Source organism: Alnus glutinosa, chromosome 14, assembly GCF_958979055.1.
Source record: "Alnus glutinosa chromosome 14, dhAlnGlut1.1, whole genome shotgun sequence".
Taxonomy (NCBI): Eukaryota; Viridiplantae; Streptophyta; class Magnoliopsida; order Fagales; family Betulaceae; genus Alnus; species Alnus glutinosa.
Genome location: NC_084899.1, coordinates 5069636 through 5094395, shown reverse-complemented (window position 1 = coordinate 5094395; position 24760 = coordinate 5069636). Strand labels below are relative to the sequence as shown.

The 24760-nt window shown below is 34.4% G+C and overlaps 2 protein-coding genes across 2 annotated transcripts; both read right to left on the bottom strand.

The window, feature by feature from the left end:
* Positions 1-439: 439 nt before the first annotated feature.
* Positions 440-5045, bottom strand: LOC133857261 (aldehyde dehydrogenase family 2 member C4-like). The gene is made up of 8 exons (XM_062292458.1): positions 4782-5045; positions 3879-4021; positions 1933-2316; positions 1755-1844; positions 1454-1627; positions 1056-1331; positions 891-952; positions 440-810 (listed from the first exon to the last, which is right to left on the bottom strand). Exons 1-8 carry the CDS (start codon positions 4885-4887, stop codon positions 537-539), a joined length of 1509 nt encoding a protein of 502 aa, XP_062148442.1. The 5' UTR covers positions 4888-5045; the 3' UTR covers positions 440-536.
* A 13186-nt stretch (positions 5046-18231) lies between these two features.
* Positions 18232-23938, bottom strand: LOC133857985 (aldehyde dehydrogenase family 2 member C4-like). Its single transcript, XM_062293387.1, has 9 exons — positions 23689-23938; positions 23195-23337; positions 20093-20476; positions 19740-19829; positions 19448-19621; positions 19202-19339; positions 18963-19100; positions 18806-18867; positions 18232-18700 (listed from the first exon to the last, which is right to left on the bottom strand). Exons 1-9 carry the CDS (start codon positions 23795-23797, stop codon positions 18427-18429), a joined length of 1512 nt encoding a protein of 503 aa, XP_062149371.1. The 5' UTR covers positions 23798-23938; the 3' UTR covers positions 18232-18426.
* Between the last annotated feature and the right edge of the window lie 822 nt (positions 23939-24760).

Here is a 24760-nt window from a genome sequence, read left to right as displayed (position 1 = left end):
TTTACCCCTAGTTATCCTCACTATATAAGCAAACTGAGAAATAAATCCCTGATTTTTACAAAGATATCAAATTTTATTAGATTCCTAATTCTATTCCACCGTGTAACCTGTTTTGGAACACAGGGTTATAGTTGTTACAGATCTTCAGATGCCGTTTACTCTCTCCAGTCTCCACACATGACATAGTATATACTGCTTTGCAAGCAAGTCTAGTAACTTCATTTTTTGTGTTTTTCAATACATTCAAATTTTTTAAAACGAAACAAAATCTAATAGTACTACAAGTAGTAAATTCATAAACGTACAGAAATTAAAGCAGCAAAAAAAAAAACCCAAACTAATTAATTATACAACCAGCTGCTTCACAAAACACATAACCGTCATGTCTGCTTTGACAAAATACCGAATTTGAGATATCGAGCTTGACACAAATGGATCCTTTTAACCACCAAAATGCGTATAAATTCAATTTTATTGCAAATAATTATACTGCTAAACGTGCTTTCCCCATTTGCAAGGACTGAAGGGATATTAGTTCAAAGCCAGGGAGTATTGTAAAGGGGAGTTACAACCGACTTCACATGAAGATACTTGTGAAGGCCTTCCAATCCATTATCTTTTCCAAACCCACTCATCTTATACCCTCCAAAAGGGCAGTCATTGTCGAAGGCAAAATAGCAGTTGATCCAAATGGTACCAGCACGGATTGATCTTGAGACAGTGTTAGCCACATTCAAGTCCTTTGTCACGATGCCCGCCGCTAACCCATATCTAGTCTTGTTTGCCCTCTCAATCGCCTCCTCAATTGTTCTGTAATTGTTCATCATTAGAAGTTTTGGTTTGAGTAATTATTACAAAAAAGTGGAAACTGAAGACAAATATGTACTCACTTGAACTTGGCGAGCGCCATAACAGGTCCAAATATTTCATCCTTGGCTATAAGCATTTCTTCCTGACCAAGTCATCAAGAGCAGCCATATATAGATGAAGGAAAAGAAAAACTAACAATAGCCATAGTCCATAGATGAAGGTAAAGTGGACATATATATATATACCTTGAAGTCTGTGAAAATTGTAGGCTCAATGTAGTATCCTTTTCCTCCCAAGGGTTTGCCTCCAGTTAAGAGTGTGGCTCCTTCTCTCTTGCCGTGCTCAATGTAGGAAAGAATTTTTTCATACTGCTTCTTATCGACCTGGGGTCCCTGTTGAACTTGAGGATCAAATGGATCCCCGACTACCCAAGCTTTTGCCTTTTCCACCAATTTCTTTACAACTTGGTCATATATCCCTTCTTGAACATAAACACGAGAACTTGCCACGCATATTTCTCCCTGAAAAAGAAAATGAAATCAGGAAACAACAAATAATAACGTTATTGAATTAGTTAGCCGGATCGATCAGTTTTCGAAAATGCAAGTTTATTGAAACAACATAGTAAATAAAATGACTTCACCTTGTTATGCAGGATACCCGTGAGAGCCAGCTGAGCAGCTACCTCAACGTCAGCATCATCAAAAATTATGAGGGGAGACTTGCCTCCTAATTCAAGTGAAACCACTTTCAAGTTGCTTTCTGCTGCCGCCTGCATTACTTTACGTCCTACTTCTGGAGAACCAGTGAAACTGACCTGAACAAGCATATATATGGAATTCAGGGGCATACATGCAGAGCAAGGAAATGGCTCTGGAAATTTCTCGAAATGTTCACATAAATAAGAGAATTAGACAAGCATTCAATTAAAAGCTAGAAATTACAGCATCAACGTCCATGTGAGCGCTAATGGCTGCCCCAGCTGTTGGCCCAAACCCGGTTACAACATTGAGCACTCCATCGGGGATACCAGCCTAGCTTGAAAAAGAAGAGAAAAGGGTAAAACAAAAAATATAGTGAATGATGTACGACTTAATCAAATAAATCATCAAAAGTAATTACCAGCTTAGCAAGATGAGCATAAAAGAGAGCCGAGAGAGGCGTTTGCTCAGCGGGCTTGACGACCATGGTGCACCCTGCCGCTAAAGCGGGGCTAATCTTGATGAAGAACATGGTGCTTGGATAGTTCCAAGGAATGATGTGTCCTACGACGCCAATCGGTTCACGCAACGTGTATGCATGGAATTCACGGGACATTTTCAATACCTCTCCGTGAATTTTATCAGCTGCACCTGCATAGTAACGGAGAGTAGTTGCCACATTGGGAATGTCCACGGCCTTGCCCATACTGAACAATTTCCCAGCATCAATCGTATCCAAGGCAGCTAGTTCTTCCACATTTTGGTCAATCAAGTCTGCAAATTTCATCATTATCCTTCCTCTCTCCTGACAACAATTAAGAGCCCCACCAAAGAAAACCATAATTTACATTAGCTGTTGCAAGCAAAATTATGGTCCATTGTAGGCACAAAGGAAGAGAGGCAGAGTTTTACACCAGTAATCTTAATTCGGTTACCTCTGATATTAATTAGTTCAAACCCAAATTTAATTAGCTCTCATGGACTTTATCACAAATTATCATTAATCATTTAGTTGAACCAACAATTTGAATCGCAAACATTGTTTAGAAATAGAAATAATGTTGTTACATAACAGAACAGCATAATGCTATTACTGTTTATGTACTTTTTTTTCTTTTTTCTTTTTTTCACTTTTTTATATTTTCTACCGCTAATCAATGTTAAAATATTTCTACTTTTTATATCACATCAATAATTTTTTATTACTATTCAAATAAAAAAATTCACTACAATACAAAATTTTTTCATTTTTTTATACAAATTATTTTTATTTTATATCATATAATCACTTTTTACTAATTTCAAAACTAACAACTCACTACTCTATTCTATTTTGTACATGTCTTTGCCAGACAAGCTAAATAAAATGAGTTGTACTTAAAAAGATGGAATTTGAACATTTGGTTAAACCAGAATGAAACATATATAAAACTGCCGACAGCCAGCTTTCTTCCAGCCAACGGTACAAGCTGTCTTTTTCCACTTTTCTTTTTCCAGTGTACATTTGAATGTTTGTTTGACTTGGAAATTTGACTTTGAATATATAATAGTTTCTAATTCAAAGCAAGCAACCTTGAGTGCTGACGGGCCGACGGCTGAGAGTTATCTTGTAATTGTTGAAAAACAAAATGTTTGAAAAATTAAGGACGCGTCAACTATAGAAATTAATGAAAGTAAAATAAAAAAAAGACGAATATAATTGTTGAAAAAATAGTTATTTATGAAAATATTTGAATGAAAGATATAATTATTAGAATAGCAATTTTACACATAAAAAAAAAATGTACACGTAAATAATAAGATCGTTACTCATACGAGTGTGGAATGATGTTTACGTGCGTCTAAATCGATGAGTGCAAGTGGCCAGTGGTCCAACTAGGATGCGTACGTGCACCCAAAATGCATTCTAGAATAACAGTACCAAGATAAATCCTTATATTGAAATCGGAAGAAAACTACTTCTCCATTTGTTTCGGCGTAAAATGATTTTGACATTTTTCGGTGTTTGGTAGGAGCGAAAATAATAATCAACCGGAAAATGATTTCTGTTTGACCAAAAATGCTTAATAAATTTCAGAAAATGATTTACGCTTTTTAAAAGCGTAAATCGTTTTCCGAAGACGCCAGACGCAGTCGATCTATTTTAAACGGCACAGTCGACCTTTACGTTCAAGCAGTCGACCACCATCGAAATATAGCCGGTATCAGAATCCGACAACATCCGGTTAATGTCGCCGGAATCTGGTGAGGGAATCTAGCCACCTTTGCCGGAATCCGGTCAGCCAAATCATAAAATAATTTTCAACACAAAAGACGGAAATTAGTAATTTAAGAATGAAGGAGAAATCAAAGATAGCGAGCACATACAGAGCCGGGCAAGCGAGGCCATGGACCATGGTCAAAAGCATCACGAGCCACCTTCACAGCCAAATCAACATCTTCCTTATCTCCTTCTGCAATCCTCGCTATCACCTCTCCTGTTCTTGGATCTGTCGTCTCGAAAGTTTTTCCTATTTTTTAAATAGGAATTTTGAAAATTTACCCCAATATTCGTGATACGGAAAGCACATATTAGCAAAAATATTTGTAATAGGTATGTCAGCTATGACGATCGACAAAGTTGAAAGTCAGCTATGGCGATCGAAAAAGTTGAAAAATAACTTTCATATATATATATATATATATATATAGCCACCAGCCTAAATAATGGAAGGCAATACTTTCAGCAGACATAATTTTTTTAAATTAATTAGTATATATAAATATGAGAAAACCTTATTAAATCAAAATATATTGTTAGAGATAAGGTTGACTTAATCTTATTCCAAATCCGGCACACATGTCATCACTTCATCGATCTCTACGTCTACAGACTACATTATATCACAAATTTGTTAATTGAAGAAAGAATATAAAATGGGGAAGGCCAAAAACTTGCAACGCATATATATATTTGGCATATATAGATAAATGAATCTGCATGCCAACTTCTTTATCTTTTCGAGGCGCTTTCGTAATTAAGAAGCAGTTTAATTTTTATGAAGAAAAAAGGTTTTCAATGTGGAATAAAAAAAATAAAAAATTAGATGCAAATATAAAGAGTGAGTGATATATATAATGGACTTTTTTTTCATTTTAGATATTTGAAGTTACGTAATATGTATAGATATATCTTAAAAATCAACAATATATAGTTTTATATCTTAAATCATAAACTGCAAGTCGGAAAAGATCGAAGAGGGAGTAAACAGGATGTAGAGAGTTGAAAACCTGAAATGGAATCAACAAATTCTCCATTGATGAACAGCTTCGTGAACTTAATCGCCGGGATCTTGACAGAAAAGTCTAAGCTGTCGTTGCAGTGAGTACTCCCCATCTCTGTTTCTCCGATCTCTCTCTTTCTCCCTCACGTTTGTTTGTGTTCTTCGATCCTTAAAAGCAACACAGATTGATAATATATATAGGGACGTAGGAGATCGAGTGGTCAACAAAGACAAAGGTATGCAAGCGGTAAAGGGAGGGACGAGCTTCAAGTTGTCACGTATAGACGGTGCATCATATGACTGACTATACTCTAATTGGCTCAGAAAAATAAAATAAAAAAATCTCAATAATTAATCCGAACCATACATATAATCATTGAGATATATATATATATTTTATTATTATTTCGAACTGCCCAAAGAGTTGACTCAACTAAACATTAATTAAAACCGACACACGAGGGAACTGGCATGGCTGTGTTTGGATATGCATATTCCACACCCACGCGCGCGATCAACAGGTTTTATTTTTTTATTTTTATTTTCTTTTATTGACATATTCCACACCCACGCGATCGATCCTTGATGTTAACAAAATTATAGAAAAAAACAGACCGTTAAATATTTAATTGGTCCTTGTGCTTTTACTTCTTTATTAAAAAGTAATCATTATTTAAAAAGGAACAGAAATTTCTAATAAATCGATTTGTTGAAAAATTTTTATAACTCACATATAATATTGACATGTGTCTATTGGCAAGTGAAAAGTAATGTTATTTTAGTAACATGTACTTTTCACATGTTTTTTTAGGGTGCGTTTAGAATTGCGATTTCGTAGACAATAAGTGTGATTTTAAACCAAATCGCATAATATAAATCGTTTGGGAATTGCGTTTTTAAAAATTGCGATTTAAAAATGCAAAAAAATTGATTTTTTAAATTGCAAGTAAGATAATGTTTTTTTGAAAATACAAATTTTTAAAGGCTAATTTTTGCAATTTTAAAGGCTAAACTACAATTTTGCCAAACGCTTAACTGTGTGTTTAAAAATCAATTTTTTTAAATCGTTATTTCAAATCGCATTTTTTAAAATCGCAAATCCAAACGGATCCTTAATAGCTTTAATAAAAAAACATGTGATTCTTACATGTTTAAAGAACGCGTGTCATTTTTATATGTGGGTTGTAGAAAATTTCCTACAAACCGGTTTGTAGGAATAGCATTAATAAAAAAAAAATGTGTTTCTCACATGCTTAAAGTACACGTGTCATTTTTAAATGTGGGTTGTAGAAAATTTCTTACAAACCGGTTTGTAGGAAATTTCTGTCCAAAACATAACAAAACTATACTCTTATTTACAAGTTTATGAATTTGATCATTCAATCCTTCTACCATTAATTAAAAAAAAAAATGTTATTTAGTAGACTGTTATACGACTCTTACATAACTAGAATTGCGTAGCAGTAAAAATCAACATTTGAATTAACAAAGACTTATAAAAAAAGAAAAATTAATAGTTGATTCTCACTGTCATGTCATCTTATTTGTATGACAACTACTAAATAACATTATTTTTTAAAAAACTAATGGAACTTTCTTCCGGTGCAAAAAGCTATATAAGACCAATAGAATATTACCATGTGGGCAAAACCTCATCTAAGTTTGATACAAGAAAAAAAATAAAAAAAAATAAAAAAAATTAAGTGATGTAAAAGGTAGGAACTCCTCTCGGCCACTTGGGGTGGCTCAAGCACTCCTTATCGAATCACCGCCCACTTACAGAATTTTTTACGGTGACCCAACCACTATTGGGGAGTGATTCAGCCACCTATAAAGAAATTCTTGAAGGTAGTTTGACCACCTCCTAACCTACCGGGGGTTGAAAGGTTTTGGGGGTGGTTAAACCTATAAAGGGGGTACATTGTTCAATCATTCTCCAAACCTCTCTAATTAAAGGGGTTGAAATCTTTTTTAGGGGTGGTCAGATCACTCCTATTAAGGAAATGACCAGGCCACCCTCAAAACTTTTCTAAAGAGTTGGTCAAACGGCACTTCCAAGTGAGAGGATGGTTGAGCCACCCCTCAGGAGAGGAAGTGAGGTTCCCGGCCACCGCCTCTCACCACTTTTTTCTTTTTCTTTTTATATATAGCTTTTTTCTGTCATGTGTCAAGTTGAAATGGCATTTTATGTACACATGATAACTAACCTTTTATTAGGTCTTTTATGGCTTTTTATATACGTAACTAAAATAAAAAAAATTGTTTAGATGATTGCTAGATAGACGGAATAAAATTGGTGAACTTGTAAAACCTGAGTACCAATTTTATCACCTTTGGAAACTAGATAACTTCTTGATAAAAAAAAGGCAAATGACAGAATCTAATTTGGTATTATTTGACCCCATAAAATAAAAAATAAAAGAAGAGGAAAACAATTATATATATATATATATATATATATATATATATATATATGCTTGTTAACAAAATTCTCTAGCTACTGTCCTCCCCTAGAATCATTGAAAGCCGAGAACTGACTGTGATCTCCATGTTCGATCGGCATATACGCTTTAAGAAAGGTCTTCTATTTGTTTTCCTCATATTTTATTGTTTACTTGAAAGTATTTACATATGTAAGATGACAGATCGAAGACAACTTAAAGCAAATACTCGACATATAACTACTCTTTTATTTCGATCGATTGGTGTAGTAAAAATATTTCAAACTAGCCGGTGAGCAACGACGGGGCTAAAATGTATTTTGAACAGAGGCCAAACTGCCACAATTTACTTTGGTTTCTCAAATTAAGTTTTCATTTCTTCATGCTAAAGGACCTCAAATTAATGGTAAAAGAAAATATCACCACTATCATCCTACTATCCTTTTATATATATATATAAATGCTAGACACTGTAATTTTATCTAAAATTTAAGCAACGATGTAGACATGTCACTCCCAACTAAAGTTTGGATTAAGAGAAATGCTAGATACTATATATAAATCTATCAAATATTCATCCAAAAAAGCCCGCGTGTCACTCTCTACTAACCATTGAATTAATCATTGTTAAATAAAATAAAATAAAATTTAATGATTGATTTGAAGTGTCACGTCAACATTGTTAGATAATTATAGAATAAAAATATAATATCTAGAATTACTCTTGAATTAATCCTTATAAAAAAATAAATCAATGGTTAGTTAGGTGTGCCACGTCAACTTTGCTAAAAGAATGTGAAATTGAATTAAGTATATAGCATTTTTCATAAAAATAAAATAAAAAAATAAAAAAATGCCAGCTCATTTTTTAACTTCTTTCTTGTATTTATCACAAATTAATTATGTAGTATTTTTCTTCCACTCTTCTTGAGGTAAAAAAAAAGTTAATTTCTTTGAGATATGATTTATCGATCTAGTTTTTGAGGATATTTTTTTAATAGAACATAAACGGCTTAACATGAATATCAAATGGTTAACTGATAAAATTATTTGGTAATTTGGTATAGTATTTAGAACTTGTGATCGATCAATTGGAAGGAGGAAAAAAGCTCAACCACTCCAAACTTAGGGGATATTTCCATCTTCTCAACATGCACTCTTCCTTTTACACTAACTCAAAGACAAAAAAAACTCCGGATAGAAATTTTTTACCAACTGATTTGTAGAAAATTTCATATGACCCACATATAAAATTGACACATGTCCTTTAAACATATGATAAACATATGTTTTTTTATTAATGCTATTAAAAAAGCATGTGAGAAGCACATGCTATTAAAACTAACATGTGTTTCTCACATGCCATGAGACGCATGTTAATTTTATATGTGAGTTGCATGAAATTTCATACAAACCGGTTTGTAGGAAATTTCTGTTTAACTGGCTTGCCCTCCCCTCTCGTTTTCTTTGCAAACAAAAAAGAAAAAAGAAAAAAGAAAAACACTTGTTTGAGAGCTTCTCCATCCATCACAATTCACAAACCCCTCTCTCTCTCTCTCTCTCTCTCTCTCTCTCTCTCTGACCAATGGCTCTCAACCTGTGTCACTGTCCTCCCCCAAGTCGCTCGATCTCCCCAAACTCTTTTGTGCTCAGCGAAGAAGTCGATCGCTCCCTCATCTTCCTCTTTGGCCCTCTACAAATATATATATATTTTTTTTAACCTTATAAATTATTTTTTCCAAGAAAATTGGGGGGCCCTAACACACACCCCCCCCCCCCCCCCCCCCCCCTCTCTCTGTTGTTGCTGGTGAGAACATGACAATAATTAAGAGTAAAATTATAAGGAGGAGGACGAGTTTTCTTTATGTCCTTTTAAATGTTACGTGGTTTAAATTATTATTAAATCAAAATTTAATAATGATTGTCTCAAATTCAATGGTAAATTTAAAAGACACATAAGATTTGGGAGAACATAATGAGGACTCTAGTCCTAACCTCTTATAGCCTTTAATTACTCGATAATTAATTATCCATTTGTTCCTTTTTAAAAAGTGTTGGACCACAAAGGGTGCAAACCCCCAAGTGTAAGTTTTCGCAAGTAATAATTCTCGGTAAGTACGAGGTCGATCTATAGGGAATGATAGATACTAAGTAAAATTTCTATTTGAGAGCCCCTTTGATAAAGATGGGCTGTAAAACTTAACTTTTACAGCCTCCAATAAAATATTAACACATCATCCAACTACACAATAATCATTAAACATGAAAACACTGAACCCTTTTCTCCGGAGACTATTCATTTTTCACTCTTAATTAAACCCTTTCCCTGTTTGTCTTCCACACCGAGAGAAACAAGAGATAGAACAGCTTTGCTTCTTACCGGCGAGGTTGAGCCGCCATAGTTTCTTCTTTTTTCTTCGATAGACTAAATAGAGTTTTCCGAGTAGAATTGTTATAAGTAGAATCTTAAATAAATACAACTACTGTAACAGAATATCAGAGTGTAGGGATTCCTAAAACCACTTTTGTAATACCCCAAATTTTTATTAGACAACTTATAAAAATACCTATGTTTATTAATAATTAGTTTTTATTATAAAAGTAACTCTAGTTAATTTAACTAGATAAAACTTAACTTGGGTTAACTAGATTTTTTTTTAAAGATTAACTTAGGTTAATCTAACTAGGATAAAAGTTAACCTTGGTTTAAAAAAAAAAAAAAAAAAAAAAATTCACAACTTGCACGACAAGTTGTCTTGTTTATTAAAAATTTTTTTCTGCATCTCCCTTCTTCATTACTTTTTCTTTCTTCTTCTGTTCTTCGTTTCTTCTTTCTTCTTTGTGCTTCTCGAGCACACAGACTCATAGAGAGAGAGACCAGAAAAACAAGAGAGTGAGAACGGGAGAGAGAGAGAAGAGAGCTCAAAGCAAGAGAGTTGAGAGAGTGAGATGCCGAGAGAGAATCAGAGAGAGAGAAGAGACATTGACCGAGAGAGGGAGAGAAACCGAAGCTGAGTCCGGGAGAAGCCGGAGAAGACCCAACCGGAGGCCGAGCTTCAGGTGGAGCCAGAGGACCCGACGGACCCAGACCCGATTTCCGGCGAGTAGTGGCGTGATTTCCGGTGGATCGTTGGCCGGTTGAGCTGGGAGTGAATTCCGGCGGTTCTGGCCGGGAATCCGGCGGACCCAGTGCCAGTTTCTGACGAACCCGTAACCTCGAACCCATCAAGGCCGTGACCCGTAACCCAGAACTTGTGACCCGTAAGTGCAAAACCCGACCGACCCAGCAAAACCGAAGAAGACCCGATCGATGGTGGCCAACGCTGGCGATTTTCCGGCGACCCAAGCCTGTTCTTCCGGCGGTTCAGTGAGGAATTTCCGGCAATTCCTAGTGAATTTTATGTGAAATTTCTAAGGTAAATTCCTACAATCCACTTTGATTTATTTTGGGAAATGATTTATGAGTTTTGCTGGATTTGTGTTGTTTGGTAGTTCTTGGAAGAACTGGGTAGAACTAAAATTGGAATCCCTGTTTTTGTACCAGCCAAATATGGGTTCTGTGATGTTGGTCATGCGTGAGTGGTTTTGGTTGAGTTGGATTTTATGGATTTTAGAGATGGGTATTGTGGAGATTTTCTATGGAAATGGATTGAAAAGGGGTATGGAAGATTTTGATATAGATTTCTGTTTGGATGATAGTCCTGGAAATTATTTATTTTCTTTGATTAATTTAAGAGTAAATTTTGATATTTTGATTTGTAGTCTTCGTCAAATTGGTACCGGATTTGGGAGATAACCAGTTTCAGTTAACATGAGTTGTTTTATGTTGATAATTTCAATGATTAGGAATTTGGAATCATGTAGAATATTGTTCGGTTTAATCTGGTTGTTGGATGAATTTTCTCGGATATTAAAGATTTTGGACATTAACTTCTGTCATGATTTCTTTCAAATTATTGATCTCTTTTGGTTAATTCAAAGTTTGACTTCCGAGTATTGATGATTTAGCGATGGATATTATTGTTGAATTAAGATCTTGATGGCAGTAATATTATTATGAAAAATTGACTGGTAAATTGAGTTGGTTTAATATCAGAATGTTAGGGTCGTGAACGTTTAGGACTAAGGATTGGGTAAATCATGGGGTTGCTATTATTCTTGGAAAATTTTCTGTGATTGGGCTGAGTGAGTCACACTTGTTGGTGGTTTAGTCACTAAGTAATTATGTGAATTTATGGATGTTGTCAGGGTATAATTTGGAATCTGTAGTTATGTATTTTGTAGTATATATTTATAAAGTATACTTTAATTAAGTTTTAGGCTACAAATTCTAGAATATTCTTCTAAGCTTCTTCTTTCAATTTATTAGGGTAAAAGGTCGATCCTGACGCTAATGGAAAGTCCAGGTAAGGGGATACAACACCAAAAAACCCCCAACAAGATTTTATTTACAAATCTTGAGAGAAAGTGTTGGGGAATTTTATAAAGCATTTATTGATGTGATTTTTAATGCCAAGCTTTTATTGCTCATATGTTATTATTTAAGAATTTTGTGCATAAATTACAGTTATAAGTAAAAGAGATTCTTTAAAAGATATGATTTATGCATAATTATAGATATGACTAAAAGCATTTTGATTTATGCATAATTAAAGTTATGATTAAAAGAACTCCAAAGTATGGATTAAGCATGTTTACAGTCTTGAATATGAGCATTTCAAAAATTATGAATTATGCATACTCAGAGAAATGATAAAGAGCATTTCAAGATATGATTACAGAGAATTCCAAAGTATATGACTCTATTTAAAAATACAGTTTTGAAAGAAAAGAGAATATAAAGTTTTAAATTCTGCACATGACTACAGTTATGAACGCGGCTCATACAGTTTTAAAGCAAAGTTTACAGTTATAACAGAGCCTACAGTATTACAGAAAACGTTCATGTGCAGTAATTGTTTAACCTTGAGGCACTACTACAGTTAGAATTGGTACCCATAGGGTAGCATGGCAAGCATACCGTAAGTCGGTGTGTGCTACCATCCGAGGTTGGCCTTCACCTATGGAAGATCCCCAACCCGGCGACTCTTCTCTGTGACGACAGGCTGAGTCTATAGGTCCTTTGGACAAAGCCAACGTGCGCCGCTCACGGGAATTGGCGGTGTAGAGTCTATAAGAGGTTAAACCACAGAGAAATGATTAAAGAGAAAACTGATAAAAAGAAATTAGTGGATCATAATAAACTGTCATTCTTATATCATTATTCATATTCTATTTAATTGTTCATATGCTATGCCATCTGTTCTAAAACAATACATTTCATTTATGAATCATGCTTTAATATGTTTTTTCTTATAAAACATAAACAACCTAGCATAACACTTCTCAGACAATTTTCATAATTTGAATCTCCAACTTATACTCGGTCGAAAATCACATATCATATTCATATTTCTAAACATCATCATAAATCTTAATATATTTTAAAAACACTTAAATCATCTAAAATAAATTAAAATCAACATACTATTGGTTTAAGTTATAAATCAATTTACATTATGCAATTCATCATATGTGAAAATAATTCTTATCAGTGAGTAGAATAAATCTGTCATTATGCATAACTAAAGATTATGGCATAAAGGTTTATAACATATTTTATTCCCCTGGTTTTGTATTTTCCTTACTGAGTTGTCGAACTCACCCCTTCTTCCTCCACCCCTCTCCAGATGACAACCGTAAGACGAAGTCTTTTTCTTGTAAGGGCGTAGACCTCGCTAAGAGCGATAGTTCGTGATGAACCAGCCAAACCCTAATATTGTATTGTATGATTTGTTCCTTTGGAGTTCATGATTTTGTAAAGACTTATAAATAGAAAGGTTTAAGAGAGTAGAAGTTTTAAAATTTTTAGTTGTAGATGCACGCTTTTATTTAAAATGTTTGTTTTTAGCACTTAAACTCACGTTTTCCCTTATATCCCAAAACGGGGGCGTGACAACTTTCGAGAAAAAACTTACCACCCAGAAATTTTAATATGAATCAAAAGCTATAGGTTCATTTGTGGTAGGACTTAGGTATTGTATTCACGTGTTTATGAAGCTATCTCCTTTGTCTTCGATGTCTTTTGTTGTTTTCTGAACAGATTGCTTTTTTGTTTATAGGAAGGTGGCCGGTCTTTGGAATCCCATCGCCTGTTTGAATATTCAAAACTTTTCTTGATCATTTGCTTGTCTAAGATTTAAAAGACAAAGGTTTCACTTTCTAGAAACCTATAGCATTTGCATAGCAAATTTACTTGTGATTTGTGGCACTTCCAAGAGGTATTACGCGGGACCTGAACCTGTCGAGGGGTTGATTCAGAAATGGGCCTAATTTTAGGCGACATAGCCGAAGAAACTGTCACCAAGAAATTCAAAACTACAACTTCTGCTGCAAGTATCTTTGATTTCGCGGTGGGAGCATTGTTCAGGCAATACGAAATACCCTTTATTCAACCAAGGCTCAGTTCTGCACGCCGGCGTTGCAACGAGGGTCTGCTGTCTAAAATAGTCATTCTTTAATTCTTTAATTTGTAAAGGGTTCGGGTGTTTTCATATCTATTATATTTTTGTTTTGTTTTTATGACATGTCCATTTATAATTAGTTGCTATAAAATAAAGGATTTACAGCTCATCCTTATAAAAGGTATACACTTCCTATTATTGTGCAGAAAAGTAAATTGAATTGATTTTTCCACCAAAAAGTGGAGCAATTGATAAATGATAAACTAAACTAAAATTAACTAAACTAAATTAATAAAAAGAAAAATCAAAAGAAAACACTAAGGCTTCAGGGATCCACCTAGCAATTTATTACATATTCTTGAGACATAATATAAAATAGATCAAACATGGGTTGATTGAGAATTTGATTTCATAAACATGACATAATAAATTAAGTATTCAATATATTTTCGAATCATAACAAATCAAACAAAGTAAGCATTTGATATAAACAAAAATCATAATGAATCAAAATAAACTTGTTTCATTAAATTACTCTCAAATAAAAATCATCCCTAAATTTAATCTTTAATATATGAGTCTCAAGAATACATAATAAAAATACTAGGCTTCACCTCTAGCCTTAGCTAGAGAGTTAGCCGCTCAGGTTTAAGAATAACAAACAATAAAACCGGTCGAGAGCCTCCATAATTGCCCTCTGTTTCTCCTCTCTTTCGCTTCTCTCCTCGGTAGGGGTGTGCATGGGGCGGGGTGGGGCGGGTTTCCGCCTTTTTTGGCCCCGCCCCGCACCTTTGCGGGTTGGAAATTTACAACCCGCAAACCGCACTTGATAAAGACTAACCGTGCGGGGCGGATCACTGCAGGGCGGGTTCGCGCGGGGCAGGGCGGGTATTTTGAGTGGCATTTACATAATTTTAATTTTATTTTGTAAAAAAATAAAAATTCAAAAAAATACTAGTTTTGTAAATAAAAAATTAAATTCATATTTCCATTCAAGAACATTTTCCATGGGATTAGTTTTTTAAACTAAAAGCCCTATTAATTATAAGATAAAATTCTAAGAAACATGATTTCTATTTTCTCCCATCAACAAAGCATAATTGAATAAATGTAAAGAATAAAAAGTTATAATATTTCACTATTCCATTTAATCAATTTTCTTGTCTTTTTCAGAAGTAATGAAAAGATTATTTCAAATAACAATACAATAAAAATGTGTACACTTTAACATCCCATGAAATTGAACCATAAAAATTATATTTCTCATACAATGAAATGAGCTAGTGGACCCCTTTTTTATTTTTTTTCTCCTTTGTGCGGTGTGGGGCAGGGACCCGCATTTTTTAAAAGGCTAAACCCGCAACCCGCCCCGCCCCGCATAAATTTCTCAAATTAAGACCCTAACCCGCAAAAAAACTTGAAAACCCGGTCCTCTGCGGGGCGGGGTGGGGCGGGTGCTGCGGGGCGGGGCGGGGATTGCGGGTTTTGCACACCCCTACTCCTCGGCTCCATTTTTCGAAGAGCAAAACATGGTATTTATAGAGCTTGGGAGGTCTTTTTGGTACTTTCTTGGTGGTCTAGCTAAGGAAAGAATTAAGTCTTGCATTAATTGCACAGCAGCCCAAGTATGGAAATAAATCAGATCTTGAATACATGTGTCTTGGTAAAACTTATGGAAAGAAGTCATGTAAAGTCAATCTGACTTGTGCTCCACACGTCCATCACCAGATATATATGGAAAAAATATCAACTTGTGCATGGAAGGCATTTGCTTTGGAAAGAAATCTACTTGATATGGTCCCCTAGTTGTACAAATCCTTTGAAATTCCAATCTAAGTAGGAAAAAGACTCCAAATTCGCACAGATTTGCGTTCTTTTATTGAGGGGCAATTTGGGCATAGTAAAAGTCCGCAATAGGAAAAACCTATTTCTGATTTATTTGTTTCATTTTTCATTAGCTTTCCAACGCCACCAAATTCAATGCAATCCGATATTTGAGCCAAAAGTTATGATGAAAATAAAGTGACATGCTCAATTTGGATTCTTTCCCTAAATAAAAGATTTTGTCGACTTCTCTTTTCTTAAAGTCAAATTTGATTTAGACTTTAAATCTTTCCAAAGTGAGATTGCCAACTTCATTAAAATCTTGGAATTTGAAGGATTTTCTTCCAAAACCTTTTTGCCAATAACGTGTAGAGTTGCTGCCTCAATCTTATTTCCCAGCTTATTTGTCAATTCCACCAAGTGGTCCAGTCGCTTGAAAGCTACAACAATTCCTACAAAAAGAAATATAATTAATTGCATTTATATCAATTTAAGCTCAAATTTAATAATTAAACATTATTCCACAACTAAGTATTAAGTGCAAGAATTATAACAAAACATGGTATGATAATGCTTATTTTAATATAGAAAATATGCACTTTTAAGCTCTTATAAAAAGAAAAATTAATTGACACATAACCCTTTTACAATTCTTTTATGACTTTTAATAGAAGTTAGCATGTAATTGTAGAGTGTTAGATCGATGGCGTTAAACACTTACAATTTTAACTACAATCACATATTAACATGTGTAAAAAGTTGTATATAAATCACCACTTTTTTTCTTCTTCTTTTTTTTTTTTTCTTTTTTTTTTTTTCTTATTTTGCCATTGTAAAGATCATAATACTTTCTTTTCTCTATGGTTGATAATCACTCAACTATTTAACTTCCAAAAAAACATCGTAATTGAATGTTTTCATCCACACGTTAAAATGTCTTTTTAAAGTTTATGGTTATGTGAAGAAATGCATTTTTTTTAAAACAAAATAAATAAATAAAATAAGGAAAATGTTATAGGGGAGGATTCTTACCGCTCTAGATCCGTATGGAAAAGAGAATGTAAGATCTTATGGGAATGTTTTCAAAAACATGGTTGAAACCGGCCCATTTAACTAAAGCATGTTACCTAAATTTGGTACTAGAAGATATTTTCGAAGCATTCCAACTTTAAAAGGAAGATAAAAAAACTAATATCAAAATCAATATTAGAAAAACTGCAAGAGGAGAAAAGAGAACGACTATTAATAACAAAAACTACTAAAAGAGCATCTCTTTCAAGTTTCAAGAGAAAGATTATCAAAACTCGAAAGAACAAGAAGCCTAGAAGCAACTTGAATACCTATTTCTTGACACAATTCAAATTCGACAAAGCACACAAATTGTACGTCACCCCTACTCTCAATTACCTGGCTTGCTGTATTCAGGAAATTATTGATTATTAGGATAAGATGTCATTGTCTAGTTGGCTTTGAACTCTTCGGTGCCTTTTTTTTAAGACAAAAAATAAATAAATAAATTCGTCAATGACTTTGTTAATCACGATGTGCCGATGTGGAATGAAAGGGCACTTCGATCCGTCAACCAAAAGCGTATCCGCTATATTCTTTCTTTCTCTCTCTCCGGCCACTAAAATAATATGCGATCACGAGCATCCCAAATCACACGCCCAAAGTACGTGAATTTTGTCGACACCTGACCACCATCCTCCTCGGAAGAGCCATCACGGCCCTGCGCCTGCTAACCCAAAAAAATAGACCGTATGGTCTAGGCCTAATGTGGACTTAGCCACCGGGTATGCATGATTCTAGCATGGTCTTAAAGGTTTGTTGGGTAAGTAATATGGCCTTTGAGCAGTTTCTCGATTTCTTTGATTGATTAATTAATATGTTGTAACGATATAGGGAAAAACGCTAGTTATATTATGTGCTATTACACTAAAAGAATTAGTCAATTTATAACTTTCTTAGAATCTCTTATAAAATTCAATTTCACTTATGATCTATTTGTTTCGGCGTAAAATGATTTTTATAAAATAGTTTCGGCATTTTACGGTGTTTGGTAGGGATGAAAATAATGGTCAATGAAAATTATTTTCAATTTGACCATAAAAGCTTCTTTAATTTTTGAAAAACGATTTAAATCGTAAATCGTTTTTCAAAATTAAACATTTCGTTCTTGCACACACATTTGATATTCGATTGTCGGAATTCAGCAATAGTCGGTCCTCGAAATCTAGCCAGCGCCGGAATCCGGCAACATCTGGCCACTAAGAACCTACCGGCGCTGGAATCTGGCGACATCCGGTTGCCGTTGCCGGAGCCATGGTTAGAAGTCAGCTGGATCTGGCAGGAATCCAGTCGGCTCTTACTAGATCCGGCCGAATCTCTTGCAAATGGCCAAGGTACTCCATGAGCTTTAAAGTTTATATACATATGGATAAAATTGCATTTAACCAATGTGTGAAACACTTAAAAGACAGTAACAAAGACATATTAATGCCGAATCATCTTCTATTCAATAATAATTTGAATAGAAACCATAATGGTACTATTTAATTTGAATTGGAGCTACGCGGGAATGCAATTCATAATTTTATAGCGTGGTATATAATTTGCTCAAAGAGAGGGGTTATCTGTAACGACCCAAGGAAAAGCGCTAGCCACATCTGCGCTATCACTCCAAAAGGACTAGTCAATTTGAAGCTTTTCCAAGAATCTATTATAAAGCCCAGTTTCATCTAGTAACTAGGCAATGTGGGACTTAACACCCATGAGTATCTTTATAAACTACTCACTCTGTGAACTATTCATCTCTTCCCAATATGGGACCGGGGTGTTACATTATCCATCCCCATATATATGTGAGATACGAAGCCATAATGGTTCAAAGCCAAGGAGAATTGTAAATGGGAGTCACAATAGCTTTCACATGCAGATACTTGTCAAGGGCTTCCAACCCATACTCTCTTCCAAACCCACTCATCTTATACCCTCCATAAGGGCAGTCCAAGTCGAAAGCAATATAGCAATTGATCCAAATGACCCCAGCACGGATTGATCTCGACACGGTGTTGGCCACATCCAAGTTCTTGGTCACGATTCCTGCTGCAAGCCCATATGTAGTGTTGTTGGCCTTCTTAATCGCCTCATCAATTGTTCTGTAAGTGTGTGTGTGTGTATATATATATATGCAAAAATAATCAGTAAATTGAGAGATACAAGAATTAATGTCATGAAGAGAAGGAAAAGGCCAGGAGACTTACTTGAACTTCATGAGTGCCATTACAGGCCCAAATATTTCATCCTTTGCTATTAGCATGTCCTCCTGAGCAAGTTTCATGAACAATGAATTTTCAGTGGACAATAAATAAAAGTTGAATTAATGAATTTTCCAAGCACATGAACTTTTAATTATGTCACCTTAACATCAGTGAAAATGGTTGGCTCAATATAGTACCCCTTGTCCCCCAAAGGCTTACCACCAGTTAACAAGGTTGCTCCTTGTCTCTTCCCATGCTCTATGTAGGAAAGGATCTTCTCAAACTGCTTCTTATCAACCTGAACGTTTAGCATCATCGATCTTAATTATAAGATGTAAATTCATAGAAAGATGGTAAAAATTATTATAAACGATGTGGTTTGGATGTCCCAATTCTTACCTGGGGACCTTGTTGAGTTTTAGGGTCAAAAGGATCCCCAACTTTCCAAGCTTTCACCTTTTCCACTAACACCTTCACAAATTCATCATAAATCCCTTCTTGAACAAAAACACGAGAACTTGCCACACATATTTCTCCCTGATAAAAATGAAAGCGAAAAAAAGATGTCATTGATCGAAGCCACATTGATCTCTTAATTAACTTCAAATGGAAATTATTAAAATAAGACAATTATAAAATTCTCACCTTGTTATAAAGGATGCCAAAGAGAGCAAGACCAGCAGCTTTATCTACATCAGCATCATCAAAAATTACAAGGGGCGACTTGCCTCCCAATTCAAGTGAGAGTGTTTTCAAATTGCTTTTTGCTGCAGCCTGCATTATTTCACGCCCTACTTCCGTGGAGCCGGTAAAACTTATCTGAAAAACGAAGAACAAAAGAGGTGTGTTTGACATAGCTTCTCTATTATTATTTTTTTTAATTTCCATAAATAAAATTGATATTAAAGTAAGTAAATAAATACTAGAAATTAATTACCGCATCAACGTCCATATGAGAGCTTATGGCAGCACCAGCGGTTGGTCCAAATCCCGTCACAACATTTAGGACTCCATCAGGGATACCAGCCTAAACCAAGAAAATCAAATCATTATAAAAAATAAAAGAAGTGAAAGCTTATCCTCGTAGAGAGCTTAATGAAGCCCTTAGTGATTGGATCCAGATTCCTAACAATTTTCTATACAAATTGTTAGCAATTCGAATATACAGCAAATGTGAAAGAATTTCTATAGAGCTCACTTAACCGTCAAACTGCTAAGTATATATGTCTCTGACACATTGTTTAGGACCATTCATGCATGCATGCACGTTGAGTAATTATAGGAACATACCAGCTTAGCAAGATGGGCATAATAGAGAGCGGAAAGGGGCGTTTGCTCAGCAGGCTTGAGGACCATGGTGCAGCCGGCGGCTAAGGCGGGGCTAACCTTTCCAAAGAACATGATAGTGGGGAAATTCCAAGGAATGATGTGTCCAACCACACCAATTGGCTCACGCAATGTATAACCATGAAGCTCGCGTGACATTTTCAACACATGCCCATGAATTTTGTCAGCTGCTCCCGCGTAGTATCGTAGACAGTTTGCTGCGTGTGGAATGTCCACAGCCTTGCCTGTACCAAACAATTTCCCACCATCAATCGTATCCAACGCCGCTAATTCTTCAATGTGTTGGTCAACCAAATCCGCGAATTTCATCATAATCCTCCCTCTCTCCTAATCACCGTCAAAGAAAGAATATAAAAAATAATTCAAAAATAAAAAAGTGAGAGGCCCACTGATAAGGGACGAGATCATGTGCAATTGCATTGCAATAAGACAGTCTCATGTGAAAGTTTGTTCAAGTCCCACGGTCCTAAGTGATTAAAAACAGGTACGACCCAAACAAGCTTTCACATATATAAGTTCCTCTATTTGAGGGCAATCGAACAATCTATTGCACAGAATCTAAATTTAATTATAACGGTAATTACATGCATGCATTTGCACAAACTAAAGTACATAAGCGCGAGCTATACACATAGATTTGGAAAATAATTAAGTTGTACGTACGCTTAGCATTTACGATCATGACAAAGTTTTCTTTCAAATTCGGTGGGAGAAAATTTTCTCCAACTCAATCTACAAAAATAAGCATGTGAAAAACACATGTTTTTTTAATAACATAGACAAAGTCGGAATGACTTTTTTTTTAAAACAAAAAACAAAAAACAAAAATGCTATTTAAAAATAGACACATTTTATTTTATAGATTAAGTTGAAAAAAGTTCTTTCCAATCCAGTTTGGATGGAATCTTTATCCGTAGGTTCAGGGCGGCAAACAATTCAAACAACGAGCTTGTTTGCTAACTTTTTTTTTTTTTATTCAAAACATTAAGAAACAACTTTTTTTACAAAAACACTTGCAGAAGTTCAAAATTTCTCTCACTTATATGTTATATTAAAACACTATAAAAAAAATAATAATAAAAATAAAAATTGTTTATCAAACACCATATATGCCTTCAGGCCTGTTTGAATTTTGATAACCCTTCAAGATCGAGGTTCCTTTTTCCCGTCGACTAGGTTTGACCGTGCTTGCCGCCGGCCTATTTGACAAGTAAAAGCAATGTGGCAATGAAACCTTGAAGATGGGGCATATCTACAAGATCACTACAAGCAACATGGCAATCAAACCTTGAAGATGGGGCATCTGACAATCAACGTTCAACAAAAGTTTTCCTTTGGAAAATTTGTGATTTACCAAACGGCTTTTTTCTGGTACTTTTTGGGTAAAAAATATTGTAAAAGGACGGGGAAAAAGGTTTAGCAAACATTTGACACACTTTTTTGGAAGAGAAAGGAAAAGGCAATGAATTTGATGTTATATAGAGGTGAGTTACTGTAAAAAAAAAAAAAAAATGTTTGTTAATGTAAAAAAATTAGTTTAAAATGAGCGAATTGACAAACCGACATTCTCCACAGTACTGAAGATAGGCCAGTTTTGTTCACGTTACTTGTCTGGAATCTTTTGCCTCTTTTTATGTTTGTTCACTTTTACTTGTCTGGAAAATAAGCAGTTTTGGCAGTATGGTAAAAATAAAAATTCAGCCCTATATATAAATTAATGTAAAAGGACAAAGCAATTCAAATATTCTTATTAAATCTCATCATCTCTTCTCATCGACTTATTGCAGTGTATAAGGGCTTGTTTTGGTAAGTAGTTATGTTGTAAAATATTTGTGTGTTATATAGGGTGCGTTTGGGATTGCGATTTCGTAGACAATAAGTGCGATTTTAAACCAAATCGCAGAACATAGATCGTTTGGGAACTGCGTTTTTAAAAATTGCGATTTGAAAACGCAAAAAATCTGCTTTTTTAAATCACAGATAAGATGGTGCTTTTTTGAAAACGCAGAATTTTAAAGGTAAATTCGCGATTTTAAAGGCCAAACTGCGATTTTGCCAAACACTTAACTGCATTTTTAAAAATCATTTTTTTCAAATCGCACATTTTAAAATCGTTATTTTAAATCGCACTTTTTGAAATCGCAAACCCAAACGGACCCATAGTAAAAAATGATTAATGTGATATAAAATTTGAATGTTTTATAGAAAAGTGAAAAAAATTTATTTTGTAGTGAATTTTTTTATTTAAATAATAAAAAAAAAGATTAATGTGATATAAAAAGAGTAAAAAAATAAATATTTTTTTTTTTAAAGAAGTAAAAAGAAATAGAAGGAAAATTATAGTGGTTTGCCAAATTACCCCTAAATGTCGCCATAAATTCTTGACTCTTAAAACAAGTTGACTTCTGACTTCTGGTTAGTCTTTTGGAAGTTTTGGGTAAAATTCACCAAGTCCTTATCATGAGGTAAAAAAAGTTTCTCCAAAGTCACGCAGTCCTGCCATGACCTTTGTCCTAGATATTTTTTTAATTAAGTTGAAAAGAATTTCTTTTAATCTAATTTTTTAAAGGAAAAAAAAAAACTTTGTTCCGGCCGCCATGAACAACCCCTCCGGACCATGATCCACTATAATTTTAAAAAAAGTTATATATTCTAAAATTATAAAAAATCATGTGGCTTGAAAAATGCTAGTTAATTATTATAAAGGTGGCATGTTACAAAGCAGGAAAAAAAAAAAAAAAAAATCTTTCTATAAGACCTTCTCTTCACTTTTTTGAAAAGACACTTCTTCCATAAATCGAAAAAGTTCTTAATTCAAAACGTTTTTATTGATGAAAATATACTCAATTATTATTGGTACATGTCATATTTTTTAATCTGTAATATTTTTTATGTTGTTTCCATGCAAAAAGAAGAGCTTAAATTCATGTAATTTAAGAATTTATAATTTTAAAGATTATAATAAATTAAATAACAACTGAGAAAGATTTTAAAACACTGTAAAAAAGTGAAAAAGACAATACAAGAAGAAATTAGAAGACATACGCAGCCGGACAAGCGGGGCCATGGACCGTGATCGAAAGCTTGACGGGCAGCCTTGACGGCCAAATCAACGTCTTCCTTGTCTCCTTCCGACACCCTTGTAATCAGCTCCTTGGTTCTGGGGTCTATCGTCTCAAATGTTTTTCCTGCTCAATTTGAAGTCGGTTGGAATTTTTTTCCGACAAAAATTGATCGAGACGTACGTGCAGACAAATTGTAAAAAACAAACAGTAAACTAAATACCAACAAACATGCGCCATCCATGATCGATAACGAAGTTCAAGGAGTAGTTTTCATGCGTTCTTTTACTGAAAGTGAAACGAAATCACCGTGACAGCATGGGCACACCCCTATGTTATTTTATTTTATTTTTTTGAATATATTTTCATGTTAATTAAATAAGGAAATGGCATGGATATGGTTTGCTTGGTTGAGAGAGAGAGAGAGAGAGAGAGAGAGAGAGAGAGAGAGAGAGAGAGAGAGAGAGAGAGAGAGACCTGAAATGGAGTCAACAAAATCTCCATTGATGAAGAGCTTGGTGAACTTTATCGTCGGCACCTTGAACAAAGAGTCGGTGTTGCCATTGCAGTGACTTGTAGTCGTCATCTTTCCTCTGTGAAGTTCAGAGCTCCTCTTGTGTTTGGGTTCTGAATTATATGCACCGCTTCTTTACAAGGACCATTTCTCCAACTTGTACATGTATTAATTGCATCGATTTCGACCCCACTTTGTGATCCAAGATCAACGTACGGTGTAGGAAGGGCCAACTTATGAAGTGGCCGGTCCATGACATATACTATATAGCATTATTGGATTATGATCCTCTCAAATTATTTGTCTGAACTTGAGAGAATTCGGTCAGATAATTGTGAGATAGTACCACTTATGGAACTCACCTGACCAAATAAGTAATTGGACAGCTCAAATTTTATTTGGTTAGGTGAGTCTCATAAGTAGTCTCTTACAATCACTTGCCGAATTCTTTCAAATTTTCGTCTAGATAATTTGAGAGGATCCTAACATTATTAGCCTCTCAACTGAGGATTAGAATCCTCTACAATTGTAAAGAAATTTTAGATTCTCAAATTATGTGAATTCAAGCTTTTTTTACATCGAACGGCTTGAAAAATGCTATATATTAAAAATATGACATGTTGTCGAGGAAAAAAAAAAAAATCATTCCAAAATGTTTTTCCTTCACTTTTGAAGTGAAGCTTCTTCTTAACTAAACTAAAAAACAGTTTTTTGCTTAAAGCATTTATACGACATAAAATGTAAGAACATAAAAATAAAAAATATACTTAATTCTCATTATTACCAAGTCACATTTTTAATATTTAGCATTTTTCATGCTCTGTTCAATATATGAAACGACCTAAATTCACATAATTTAATAAACTATAATTAAAAAGAAAAAAGAAAGTGCATGTCGACATCCATAAAATTAATTTACACAAAAATGGAAATTCATAAGGTAGGTCGCATTAAATGAGCAACGTATCCAAGTCAAACATTCAGCAATATAGTAATATACTCTGCACATTTGCAAACTGACAAGTGACAACTATC

Bases quoted from the DNA above. Each gene is read 5' to 3' on its own strand.
- LOC133857985 (XM_062293387.1), bottom strand. From the start codon at position 23,797: ATGACGACTACAAGTCACTGCAATGGCAACACCGACTCTTTGTTCAAG. The intron at 19,340-19,447 runs GTGAGAATTTTA...CATTTTTATCAG, and splicing joins TTGGCATCCTTTATAACAAG to GGAGAAATATGTGTGGCAAG. The intron at 18,701-18,805 runs GTAAGTCTCCTG...ACACACTTACAG, and splicing joins ATGGCACTCATGAAGTTCAA to AACAATTGATGAGGCGATTA.
- LOC133857261 (XM_062292458.1), bottom strand. From the start codon at position 4,887: ATGGGGAGTACTCACTGCAACGACAGCTTAGACTTTTCTGTCAAGATC. The intron at 2,317-3,878 runs GTATGTGCTCGC...AATTGTTGTCAG, and splicing joins GGCCTCGCTTGCCCGGCTCT to GAGAGAGGAAGGATAATGAT. The intron at 953-1,055 runs GTATATATATAT...TGACTTGGTCAG, and splicing joins CAATTTTCACAGACTTCAAG to GAAGAAATGCTTATAGCCAA.